A 13855-nucleotide genomic window follows, 5' to 3' on the forward strand; every position below is an offset into this window, starting at 1 on the left:
GTAAATTATATTACATTTCCTTACACCACTGAATTCCAAACAGTACATAATAGTTTCACATCAGACCCTGTCCTTTTTTTTGGATCTATAAGTCATTGTCAATGGATTTCTTACTTTTTTTTCCTCCTAAGTATTTCCTTTCCCAATTACATTTATATTAAAACTGATGTTAGAAAATGAGAACAAACACTGCAAATATGTTGTAATTGTAACATGATAAGATCATGCAATTGAGATTTGGGCAACTTCAGATAAATAATGCATGTGACTTTTAGTGTGTATTCATGGAAAATATTTATTCTATAACTACTTACACCCATATGCATAAATTTCATCATTGTCAATTTTTATCCAATCAACAGAAATTCTAGTTTCATGTAAAACACCTTTGTGTGTTGAGATATAATAAGATAATATAGCATATATTTAACTATTAAAACTATTTTTCTAAAGTTTGCACACACACCCCCATATACACAAACACTGAATGTTCTAATGATGACTTACAGATAGCAAAATTATGTTTGTGCCTTTCCTAGATTTTTTTTTCCCATTTATATTCAAGCATAGCCAACGACCACTATTTTTCTTTTTGAATAATTGAAACTCTAAGTGAAAATTGGCCCTTGGAGTAAAACAGATTTCTTTATCAATAATTTTAACAGGAATAAGATGCAGTTAAACTTCCAAATGAATAGGTTGACATTACAGTACAGTTCTTGGGTAATTTCAAAGATACTAAAAGTGACTCTGGTTTTTCACTGTGCCCAGTTATGAAGGGCTATTACTGGAGTTGCTCCAGTCATAGAGTGAGATGATGCAGTGCAATAGTTCATAGAAATGTGGAGTGTTTGGGGAAAGCCAGTCCTGCATAAAATCAGGAATGAAACTATAACACCTACAGGATTTAAATAATTCATTAATTGATACCATTATTTGCAAACAAAATTGTGCTAAATTGTCCAATAATAATTGTGAAGAAAATAAACCAGTAAGAATTCTAATACAGCATCATTTTTATGGTTCACATTTTATAGTCTCATTAAATTATTCTTCAAACACACTTTTGCTTATCAATCTAGTATTTGTAAATATTAATGGTATAAATACTAAAATAAATAATTTCAAAGTTAAATACAAAACACTGCCTTTAACTATCTTCCAATTCTTGACTGGAAAAGGAAAAGTGGTTCAGTTTCACTCCTTTCTGCTACTGATGTCTTCAGTCGTGCCCAGATTTTTAAATTTTAGTATTCTCTCTTCTTCCCCACCCCCAAATAAAGAGAATAAAAAGGTACTATGAAACTCTAACCATTGTGCACCACAATTGCAAAAGATTGTCTACTTATTAATGTAATATTCCTTTCAGAGTAAATCGTTTTACCATTCTCAATTGTTCCTTTACATTAGTAAAAGTACTTTAGATATATTTGATCATAAAAAGTATTTTCTTCCTACAGTGTTTGAAACGGTTTAGGGTAGTTGTTTTGATTACTGCTAACCAAATATTGTTTTGTGTTTCCCCTGCCCCAACTTATTGCTCTCAGCTGTCAGCTGTGGTCACCCTGGTAGTCCGATTTATGGAAGAACAAGTGGAAATGGATTCAACTTTAATGATGTGGTAACATTCTCTTGCAATATTGGCTATCTCATGCAAGGGCCAACAAAGGCACAGTGTCAGGCCAACAGACAGTGGAGCCATCCCCCACCAGTGTGCAAAGGTAAGAGTCTGACTCTGGGCCAGCTTAGAGCAGAGTCAGAATGTGTCTGTGTGAACGTAGACGATAAGATGTGAAACAACTGGGGTAGAACGGTGAACAGTTTTCAGCTACTAAAACAAAAAGATTTAATGTCAGTATCATCTCATTACCAATGTTTTCTGTTTTCTTTACTTTTTAACTGATTTCCTTTTTTTTAAGTTAAAACTGGCAGGCTTAATTTCAGCTGCTTAACTTTAATATCTTTTATCTAGTTTGCGACTACATATAAAAACCTTGAAGATTCTTTCACCTTCTATTTACTCCATAATTAATGGAATTTATGTATTGCGTTTATTTTTTTTCATATTTTGGAAAAATATGTTTGAGGCCCCGAATTAACATGATACCTGAATTGGGAGTGGGTTTATTTATTATTCTCTGCATAGAAACTATTGATAATTAAATATAATTTTTGGTGTTTTTTTCATTTTGCAAAGAAGTATGGTATACTTCATATTGTCTGATAAAATTCAACTAAATCATCATAATCCTTACATTATTTTATGGTTTAACTACTGTTTAACAGTTATCATTTTTAAAATTTATTCTCAGCATAATGCTTATGGAGTTGCTGTTGTTAAAAATAATTGCAGAAATGTTTTATTTTCTTCTTTATTTTAAAAACATCCCAGATTTCATTTCATTATATTAGATAGTCAATATATTAATTTTATTTCTGGAATCTTTAATTTGCTTTATTAAATATACCTTTACAACTAAATTTCTTATAATAGTCTATGTTAGATATATACATGTTATTTCAAAATACCTTTTAAATTCGTTCATTTGTTTAGTGGTGAACTGTTCTGATCCTGGAATTCCACCCAATTCCAAAAGGGAAAGTAAAATAGAACATGGAAACTTCACCTATGGTACTGTTGTATTCTATGACTGCAATCCTGGGTATTTTTTATTTGGATCTTCAGTTTTGATATGTCAACCAAATGGACAATGGGACAAACCTTTACCAGAATGTATCAGTAAGTAGATAATGTGAATTCTTTCTTCAAAAATGCCATGTGCAGAATGGATATTTATTTTCATAGAAAATATCTAGAGCTATATATACTAGAAGGATTTTGTTTGTAATTATTATTTTAATTTGCTTTTTATTTTATTATTTCATTGTTTTGAAATTACACTTTCCTACAGTCTTCCAATTCAATCCCCAGATGTCATTCTTATTAATATTAATAAGAATAACGCTGTCATTCTTTGACTTTGAATTTTGATAGAGAAGATAGAATATGAAAAACACATACTTTTCATGTTCATCCCAAAAGGGCAATTACATTTTGATTGTCTTTGGTATTACTATTTCAGATTTTATTTAAGGTAATAGTATTCTTAATACTAATAACCACTAGAGCTTCAGAATACTTGAGAATTTAAACAAAAGTGTTACTTAAAACATACTGACCATAAATTTTTATCATACTTAGGTTCATACATATATAGATGCAGTACATATTAATACATGAAATCTTTTAAGTCAGTGAATATTTAGTGAGTACATTCTATTAAATGTTATGTTGGAGTTGTAGAATATAAATAAGATAAATTATAGCAGATATGCATATATCTATAGTGATATAATCCGTGAGAAAATAATTTAACAGATATAAATAAAAATTATGTAAGGACATAGGGAAGTGAACATAAATTCTAGGAATTAAGTAAGTATAGCTAAGGTTCTCAAAATATTGGTAAATCTTGGACATGATAGGCAAGATAACTTTATAGATTGAAGGAGTATTGTGTCAAAAAGTCATTGTGGCCCAGACAGCATGGCTCAATGGTTGAGCTTTGACCCATGAACCAGAAGGTCATAGTTCAATCCTGGTCAGGGCACATGCCCGGGTTTCAGGCTCAATCCCCAGAATGGGATGTAGGAGGCAGCTGACCAATGATTCTCTGACATCATTGATGTTTCTATCTCTCTCCCTTCCTCTCTGAAATCAATAAAAATATGTTTTTTAAAAAGTCATTGTGCATAAGAAAGAAAAAGGAAAAAATTCTATGAAAAAAGTCCTTGTGCAAATAATTTTAAATTATGTTTAATTTTTAAATTATAAAAATATTTTATGATCATGTTTTATTTAGAGGCAATTCCATCATGTGGGGGGATTTTTAAAAAATTATAGCAACATTCATGCTCTGATGAGTAAATAAAAGTTTATGCAATATCTATTAAATTTCAGATTCTATGCAAAGAATTAAGTCAATTATTATTCCTTAAAGTGCATTTGACTTTCTTATTATGCATTAACTGGTCTAATAGCTTGACTTATTTCATTATTTGGCTTTGTGTGGCTATAACATTCAACTTAAAATATTTTGTAGGACATAGAAGCATGAACTTCGGATTTTCATAGCTCTCATATACTTTTTTGCCTTTCTTTGTTTTATATAGCACTCTCTGATAGTGTGGGATTTATTGTTTGTATCTATTTTGTGCTATTTAATATTATATAGTATTATTGTATTTAGTATTTTTTCAAGTCCATTTTAAAGGGAGCATACAGTAAGTTCCCAATCTACCTCTACATTATAAAGAAAATTCAGCCTCAAAACTCTTCCTTTTTAATTGCTGTATGGGCTCATTTTAAATCTTATTGGCATCCTATGTCCTTAATTAGCCAACCCACATATAGTCCTTAATTAGCCAACCCACATATAGTCCTTAATTAGCCAACCCACATATAGTCTTCTCATTAATTTGCACATCCTTGTTTTGGCACATATGTACTTCAAACCCATGCACACGTGCGTATGAATATAGAGTCCCCACCCCCATACATGCAGACTTATACTTATTCAATCATGTATGCTTATTACATTGTTCCTGTTAAACTCAAGCTCACTGAGAATGGCATAATAGAATTGCTCCTAGAATTCCAACTTCCATTTTATTTTTTTTAAAAAGTCAGGTTTCACATAGATGTTTGATATCTGGTGGTTGCATATATTGAAATAGATCATAGAAAGTTGGTGCAGGTTGTTCGATAGGAGATATAAAAAAATTTTATATTCAATAATTATGTATTGTAGTGATTGACTGTGGACACCCTGGCGTTCCTCCTAATGCAGTCCTGTCTGGGGAGAAGTACACCTTTGGGTCCACGGTTCACTATTCCTGCACAGGGAAGCGCAGCCTTCTAGGCCATTCATCAAGGACCTGCCAGTTAAATGGCCATTGGAGCGGATCACAACCTCATTGTTCAGGTACCGCTTAGAAAATTGGACAAAGTGTGTTGGAAATGACATGATTAGTATTAGAAATATATGCACAAAAGAAATAAAATACATTTGTAAAAATCTGAGAGAAGCTATAACGTTATTTGTACATTTACAGTAATACTTCTTAAGATAATGTAAATCCAGAGCCTAAATTAATTCTAATCCTATAGATAGTAAGTGACAGATGCATGTTTTAAATTGTTTTGTGGCTAATACAAAGAATTATTGGATTTATAATGCTATTTTGTGCAAAGAGCTTATGTTCATTGAAATGGTGAACTGTTGAAGTTTATGTAGCTATTCTATTTTGGTGGATAGCTAATAAAATTTTTCCCAGAAGGTGATGTTATTTCAGTGATTTTCTCTTAGAATATGTGTCCATTAAACTTTCTAACAATTGGTCGCTTAATAGCATACTTTCAAACAATTGGTCGCTTAATAGCATACTTTAAAATAAAGACTTAAATGTTTTCTTCAATTAAATTAAGCCAAGTTTTGTGAAATGTATTTATCTTTCCTTTCTTTTTTACTAACAGAAAACATATAAGTTCTGAGCTTCCACAGCCCCACGTTGCTCTATCACTATCTTAAAATAAGTGAATATTAGGCATATTTTTAATTAATAATTTGTTTGCAGAGTGAGTGTTTGATAAATCTTTATTGAGTTGTTTAAACTAATACTTTTCTCAAAATATGATTTACATTTTAAATCTATGATGTCTCCCTATTTGATCCACTAACCAGATAGTGGTGCTTATGTTTCTGCCTGTTTTTCTTTATATATTTCCATTATTTTTATATTATTTTATATCTGTGAAGAGCATGGTGAACACTTATTAGGAATTCATTTTACATTGCTTTTCATGTAGGGTTATTTATTTCAGAGTCTCCTTATAACTAGGAGATTCTATAAAGTTACTACCTGTAAAGTTACTTCATAGATATTAACCACTATAGCCTAGTGGTTAATATCTATGAAGTAACTTTATGGGACTTCAAATTTAATCTATAGACTTTTAAAACTATCAGAAAACTGATTATACGTAGTCACTAACCTTACACATATCACCCCAATGTATTTGGAAATTGCTGCTTAATTGATAAAAATAATTGTACATAGATATTTAAAGGTAAATACTTATCTTAAAGTTTGTGTGGTTGTTAATATTACATCTCATGAAAATGAGAAAGTGTAAAGAAGGGTTTCAAATACACAGGTCTTGTCAAAAGACATGTACATAGAAAGAGAGCATTTCTAGTACTTAAGAAATTTAAGAATCTCTCTCTCTTCCTTTTTCTTCCTTCCTTCCTCCCTTCCTCCTTCCCTACCTCACTCCCTTCCTCCCTCTCTCTTTCCCTCCCTTCCTCTTCCTCTGTCTCTTAATATATATAGACACTGCAGCAATTTTTATTAGAATTAAGAAACTAGAGGCCCAGTGCACAAAATTCATGCATGAGAGGGGGGTGTATGTCCCTCAGCCCAACCTGCACCCTCTCCAATCTGGGACCCCTCGAGGGATGTCCAGGACTGCTGGGTCCCAATCGCTCACCTGCCTGCCTGCCTGATTGCTCCTAACTGCTTCTGCCTTCAGCATGATCATCCTACCCACTCCCCTGCTAGCCTGATTGACGACTAACTGCTCCCCTGCTGGCCCAGTCACCCACAACTGCCCTTCCCTACAGGCCTGATTGCCCCCAGTGCCCTCTCTTGCTGGCCTGGTCCCTCCCAACTGCTCTTTGCTGCTGGCCTTTTCACCCACAACTGCCTTCCCCTGCCTGCCATCTTGTGGCAGCCATCTTGAGTCCACATGGAGTGGCCATTTTGTGTGTTGGAATGATGGTCAATTTGCATATTACTTTTATTAGATAAGATGATAAGAGACTAAGCAAATTCTTAAGACTAACATAAAAAGGTGAACACCTAGTCATGAACAAAACCCTTATTAGAACTTACATGAGAGTTTCTAATCTTCAATTATTTGCAATTTGTTTTTGTATTTCATATGAGATTTATGCAGCTCGTTTATCTTGGTCAATAGTCATTGGTAGAGAAAATGAAAGAGTGAAATTTTAGTGTTACAGGAAATACTGTATTATAACATTTATATTTTCTGGTACATTATAATCCTAATTTAACAACAATAAAACAATTGTCAGTAATTAGAAAATTCAGAGAAGGACACATCAAATTACCAAATTTAGTTCTTTAACTTTAGTTTTGTAAACCCATTTTCAAACATAGAACTTGCAGTTGTAAATTTTCCAATAACCTGATTATTGACCAAGTTCTGGAAATACTAATATGACAATAACCTATTTAATAGTTCTAAATATCACTGCTAAGGAAAATAATACCACACTCTGCAACTACTTTCTTTTTCATTTAGGCTTTTTCTTATGACTGGACTCAGGTGGAAAATGTGAATTATGATTCTACCTAGTCAACTTACCATGTTTAAAACAACTTGCACAAAATCCATGCCTACAAGAATATTGGACAAAAAAACATGAACATAGTAAATGCTTATTGAAATAAATTAACTTGTACTGTACTGAATTACAGGTGATGCTACTGGCACATGTGGGGATCCAGGTACCCCTGGTCATGGTTCTAGACAGGAAAGCAATTTCAGAACCAAAAGTTCTGTCCATTTTGCTTGTGATACTGGCTATATCCTTCATGGTTCAGAAGAAAGAACATGTTTGGCCAATGGCAGTTGGACTGGAAGGCAGCCAGAATGCAAAGGTAAGGTCGGGCAGAAATTAAATAGATTGAAATTGCTGGAATTTAATGTGTACCCAAATTCAATTTGTTAGCATTACTGAAATTACTCTTACCAATTCTTTGTGTCTCCAACCATGGAATAAAAGCAGGAGTATTCCAGTTTTACTGACAGCATCTTATATAGGATAGGTAATATTTTTTTAAAAAATATTTCTGGTGGGTCATTTATATATACAAACATTGATCACATCTTAGCAAACATCTGAGTTGAAAAATTAAACATATTTGTTAAAAATGTTTCATTTTCCCTTTTATCACAGGGCTTTATTGTAGACTCTTTCAGCTAAAACAATTGGTTGTTCCTTATGTCAACATTACCTCAAGATCTATTTTAGTTTTTAGGTTTGTAGCAATGGAAAGATATAAAGATGCCTAACTATAAGTGAGGTTTTTATTCATAGATTACATTGTTTGAAACTAGAATTTTTAAAATGTAGAGTGCTTGAATAAAATTTTAATTGTTCTGACTGACATTTTTGACATAGTTAAATCTTTAAAAGAATGGATAAAAAATGACATGTTGCTGAAAAATTATTCTTACAATCTAAATGTTCTTTTCAAGATAATTATAGTATAAAAATTCAACATGCAGAGGTATTTTTGAAACTTACTTAATATCATATCAAAATGTATTGGTTTTATAAATAGGAAATAACTCCCAACAGAGTTTCTTGACAGTTTTTGATTGATTGTATTTCAAAAACATTTTATGGTATTTAAAATTAGGATCCATATTCGAGGAAAGATAGTTATCCTTTTTTAAAATGGACCAAATTTAGAAATCTTAATTCAGAGAGCATTACAACTCAGTTGCTATTATAGGGAAAGGAGATGCTAGAGAAAGTTGTTGAGCAAAAGACAGTAAGACTTCACTATTCACTTTATTATTCAAACTGACTTTGCAAAGGGAAAGTTTCTATGATGCTGTCATACATTAGGAAGCTAGCCCTTTGTTCAGCTTAACTGCAAAAGAGGTTTTAGATGAAATACAACTTGGTTCTGTAAAGTGCACTTTATAAGTAAAAAAGAACAAGGAATTATAAGAAATAGCAGAATTAATATTTTTCTAATAAATGGTGCTTATACAAATAATTTAGAAAAACAGATTCTAGTAAATAAATGGACAAAGAAAATGAACAGAAAGTAAAGAAGAGCACAAAATGCAACCTATTGAGAAATACTCAACATATCAACTAATCAGAAAATGATAATTAAATATCCTTTTACCAGATTTAATATGACATTTTTGTGTATATGCAACAAAACTAGAACTTTAAAACCTTTCTAGAGATATGATTATTGTTACAGTAAATTTAGAGTAATTTGACAAAATGCATATATATTCATAGAATGTAAATAACTCTGTTTTAGTAATTGGAATTTTGAGGATTTCTTTCCTGCAAAAAATTAAAATATTAAAGAAAATACATAATAGTAAAGTTGCAACTTTTATGTCTAATTGATTAAATTAAGCAACAACAGGAAATAATTTTAACAATGAGGAGACAGAAGGAAGCTAGCTAGATAGGAGTGGGACCATGGGAAAGGAAATAGAAATGGGAACCTAACTAGGAGGAGTTACTAAGGCACCCCAATGGGGCAGGCAGAGAAGAGCACTCACAAGAGGCATGGACTTTAAAATATATGGATATTGCTAAGATAGACAGCGTGCAAATAACCAATCACAAGGCATTAAGGCATATAAACCAATGCAAAGGATAATGCCTTAGACAGATTTTTTTGAAAAGACCAATTAGCAGCTAGCAAGACTACCCACCCTAAATTAAATCCCTCTTTCTTCTTTCTGACAAACAATGGGTTCCTGACGTTCGTTCCTGTGTTGTGGGGGGGGGGGGGGGGGAGTACATCCCTGTGCCTATGAGACTTATGGCCATGTGGTCCTCCACACATGGACTGGTAGACTTTAATTAGCTTGGATACCAAACTACTAACCTGAAGAGGGAGCTCTGGACACCAGTCTGCTCCTGGAACCTGAGCTACCCTTTTCCAGGACTGGCCTCTCCCAATGAACTTTGCTCCCATTAGTTGTTTTTGTCCACAGCTTCATGGTTTGATTTTCATGAAATAAGAACTTGACTCAACAATATCCACATTTTCTGGTATCAACAATATTAGGCATAATATTACACAAGCAAGTGTATATTTATATAACATAATAGTATATAGTCAATAAGCTATCAGAATAAAGGCCATGGAGCAATATGATTAAATGTAAATCATATAAAACTTAATTAAAAATAAGATTCAAAAGTTTGCACTCTTTTAAAATCATGGGAAATTATATTCATTTGAGAGAAAGTTTTTAAAAAGTGGTACACAAAATATGATAGGACAGAGTGGTGAAATCTGAAGAACTTTTACTCTTATTTTTTCAAATGCTCCGAAATATTATATCACTTTAGTAATTTACCATAAACTATAATATCTTTCTGATAATGTAATGGATAAAACACATGTGAAAATAAACCTATCAAATGAATGTGTTAGAAATCTTAATTTAATAAATTTAAACAGGCAAACTTAAAGAATATATCATTTTTTTACAAACTGACAAGATTTGTAACAATTATTGCACGTAGCATTGATGAGGATATATAAAAGCAGGCAAACTTCTACATTATGGACCCAATTGTGTATTATGACAATATCTTTGGTAACTCTATATAAAAATATTTTAATAACATTTTTCAAAAATGAAAATTATCCAGAACTTCCACTCTTGGAAATTTATCTTAAAATAGAATCAATGTACATACTTGTATTAATAAGCTAGATCATAAGGAAATAAAACTAAATTTTGGGTTTATCAACAGGGGATTGGATAGATAAATTATGAATATACATAAAATGGAAAACTATCCTGTTACTGAACTTTATAAAAGAAAGATGCCCTCATTGTTATGTTAAGTAAGGAGAATGAGATTATAAAACAGCATGCATAGCATAGTTCTGTTTTTTAAAATGGCAATATTTCACTATTGCATACTGTTTGCTTTACACAGTGCCTAAAATACACATCAGAATGAATATATAGTAATCATATTTATATATATAGCTATATAAATATTTTATCAACTTATTTCTTTGTTTATTTACAAAGGATCTTTAACTTTTTCGTTATGCTTCCATTTATTTTTGTCTTTTCAGAGAAGTCACCTTGATAAAAAGAAAAAAATGGTCCCATAATTAAATAATTATCTCTAGAAATATATAAGGCAAATATAAAATACTCTTTATATCATGCATTTGATACAAAAAATAATTGACAAAAATATATTGTTTGAGCCATTTTCTAGCCTGAATAAGATCCAATACTTTCATTATATGCTATCAGAATCTTCTGAAGAGCTTGTACTAGATGAAACTGTGCCATGAACTAGCTGTGGGACCTTGGAGAACTAATTTATTCTCTCTGTGCTTCAGTTCCCAACCTACTCATGGTGTTGAAATCAATATCAACTCATAGTATTTGTTGTGAGGTTAAGAATATTGAAAATGTGGCTATCATAGTGAGTTATCAGTGAATATTAGATGTCTTTTTTATTAGGTTAGGTCAATTGACAGCTGAGAAATTATTCTTTCTAAGAGAGATGGCATTTTCAGCTAATACTAACATAAATGGGGCTGTGTTCACAGATATCAATAAAGCCATTTCCCGCCAAATGTCCACACGACAGAGGCAAAGCATTTGCTGCTTTTTTCATGTGTCCACAGAGCTTGCAGCCCTCACCCATGATAGGCGATGCACTTGTCTCTTTTCATTTAAAGTTATTTTTACTTGTGTTTAATTCAAATAATTCTCTTGGTAAGAAAAATGTGTCTACTAAGCCTTGAGGAATTAGAGACAAGGGGACAGAAGTGGCAGTGCTATTTGTCCACATCTGTAAACCATCCTAACTGGAGAAGTTCTCAATTTTTATTAAGTGCAAAAAAAATGGACTGAGCCTGGAGTTCCTATTTCAAAATGCAAATCACCTGACATTGTAAAACAAGGATGATATTTTTCAAATCCTACTTGGATTGTTTCAAGATTATGGATCATGACACATAAATAAATATGACTGGATTGTTATTTTAGGCCGGTGCTAATATAGAAGAGGCTAATTACTCTGAACAGCAGAAGCAAACATTTTTTTAAACATTATATGTTCTTCTGAAAATTTTTACATAGAGTTTGATCTTGTTGTAATTGTTTACAGTGTGTAAGTCTCCACTCTAGCTGGTTTGCTCAGTGGATATAGCATTATCACCCCCCTCCCACCTCTCCCCCTACCTTCTATTTCGCTTAAGGCCATGTACTTCAGTTGCAGGCTCCATCCCCAGGGAGCCTGCAGGAGGCAACCAATTGATTTCTCTCTCTCACATCAATATTTCTCTTTCTCTTTGTCTATCCTCTTCCCTTCCACTATCTCTAAAAATCAGTCGAAAAATATCTTTTGGTGAGGAGGATTAACAACAAAAAAGTAATAAAATAAAATGTGTAAGTCTCCTGTCTCTATACACACACACAGAAATGTGCAGCACCACTATAAAGGAAGGATAGGCAAAATAAATATTTTAGATGCCTCGAGTGATATAGATGGTACTATCTGAAACTATAATTACACTTTATATTCATAGAGATATCTTTAAACTTTTATGTTACAACAAAATTTAGTAATACAGTAACATAGGCTCGCTTTTAGTATATTTTAAAAATTTACCATGGTATTGATGGCAAATAGTTAAACATAATAAAGAGGGTAATACAGAGGGTACTGCATTAGTGACTCCTGTTTATGATATGTTGAAAACTTAATGAAAACCATCTCGAGATTTTATTTTTATTCAGTTTATTTTTTGTATACCTTGTTCCAGAAATAGAGATTATACAGTTTTAATTCAGTTCAGTTTTATGTGCTTATATAAATAAAAATACATATGATTCTTAAAATATTTATATTGTTTATATGATATCTGTCCTCTTATATAGTAAATTCCTGTTGCATCTCATTATTTCATATCTTTCCATTTCACTTTATTTGTATTTTAGACAGACTCTTATAATCAATCCTTGAAAGATTTTGTGGTACTCATAGGCAATACTCTTGAGTAATTACTTTTTGAAGTTTTTACCATAGCTACTAACAAAAACTTAAAAAAAAAAAAACAGCTGTTGTCTTATTTGTATTCTAGTAATTAACCTAATAAAATTAATATAAATTTATATTGAATTTCATCCATTGTAAACGATAATTCAATGTTTATTTTTGAGGATTTTATAGCTCATTTGGATAATTAAAAAAATCAGTCATTAATGTTTTGTGAGATTTCTAATTACAATATTTTTATAAATACTCTTAACTGTTATTATTATTATTTTTCTTTTTTGTAGCTGTACAGTGTGGTAACCCAGGAACAACAGCCAATGGAAAGGTCTTTCGGATTGATGGCACAACATTCTCCAGTTCAATAGTTTATTCCTGCATGGAGGGCTATATCTTGTCTGGACCTTCAGTTAGACAGTGCACAGCCAATGGAACGTGGTCTGGAACTTTGCCGAACTGTACAAGTATGTTTCTTCTCAATATCTTTAAGCATCACTAGTTATGTGAAACTACTTGAGTATATTCATCTATATGTGTAACTTGTAGTCAATCAAACCATGCAAGATATTGAATATTTGTATTTTATTTCAGATTAAGAGATTATAGTGTTCTGTGGTTAGAGTTTATACTAGTGACTTTAAGAATCAGTTTGCAGCTCTAGCTGGTTTGGCTCAGTGGATAGAGTGTTGGCCCATGGACTGAAGAATCCCAGATTTGATTCTAGTCAAGGGCATGTACATTGATCCCCAACACTGATTGGGGGTTTGTGCGGCAGGCAACCAATCATTGTGTCTCTCTCACATGGATATTTCTCTCTCTGTCTCTCCCCACTCTGTCTAAAAATCAATGAGAAATTATTCTCTAGTTAAGATTAACAAAAAAATAATTACTTTTTTTTTGGCAGAGGAAAGAAGTATCACTGAAAATCAGTGACATTAAGTGAAATTTAATAGCATCTTAAG

At 32.0% G+C, this 13855-nt stretch overlaps 1 protein-coding gene across 2 annotated transcripts in view; it reads left to right on the forward strand.

Annotated features, from left to right (window-relative positions):
* CSMD3 (CUB and Sushi multiple domains 3) overlaps positions 1–13855 on the forward strand; it is a 771720-nt gene that overhangs the window by 720750 nt on the left and 37115 nt on the right. For both annotated transcript variants that reach the window (XM_084864313.1, XM_084864314.1), the window contains 5 exons: positions 1548–1721; positions 2555–2740; positions 4812–4985; positions 7564–7746; positions 13181–13357. In XM_084864313.1, coding sequence (XP_084720439.1) covers positions 1548–1721; positions 2555–2740; positions 4812–4985; positions 7564–7746; positions 13181–13357 — 894 coding nt within the window. The remainder of the gene's footprint in view (positions 1–1547; positions 1722–2554; positions 2741–4811; positions 4986–7563; positions 7747–13180; positions 13358–13855) is intronic.

This window comes from Pipistrellus hanaki (assembly GCF_964339955.1).
Source record: "Pipistrellus hanaki genome assembly, chromosome: 17".
Taxonomy (NCBI): Eukaryota; Metazoa; Chordata; class Mammalia; order Chiroptera; family Vespertilionidae; genus Pipistrellus; species Pipistrellus hanaki.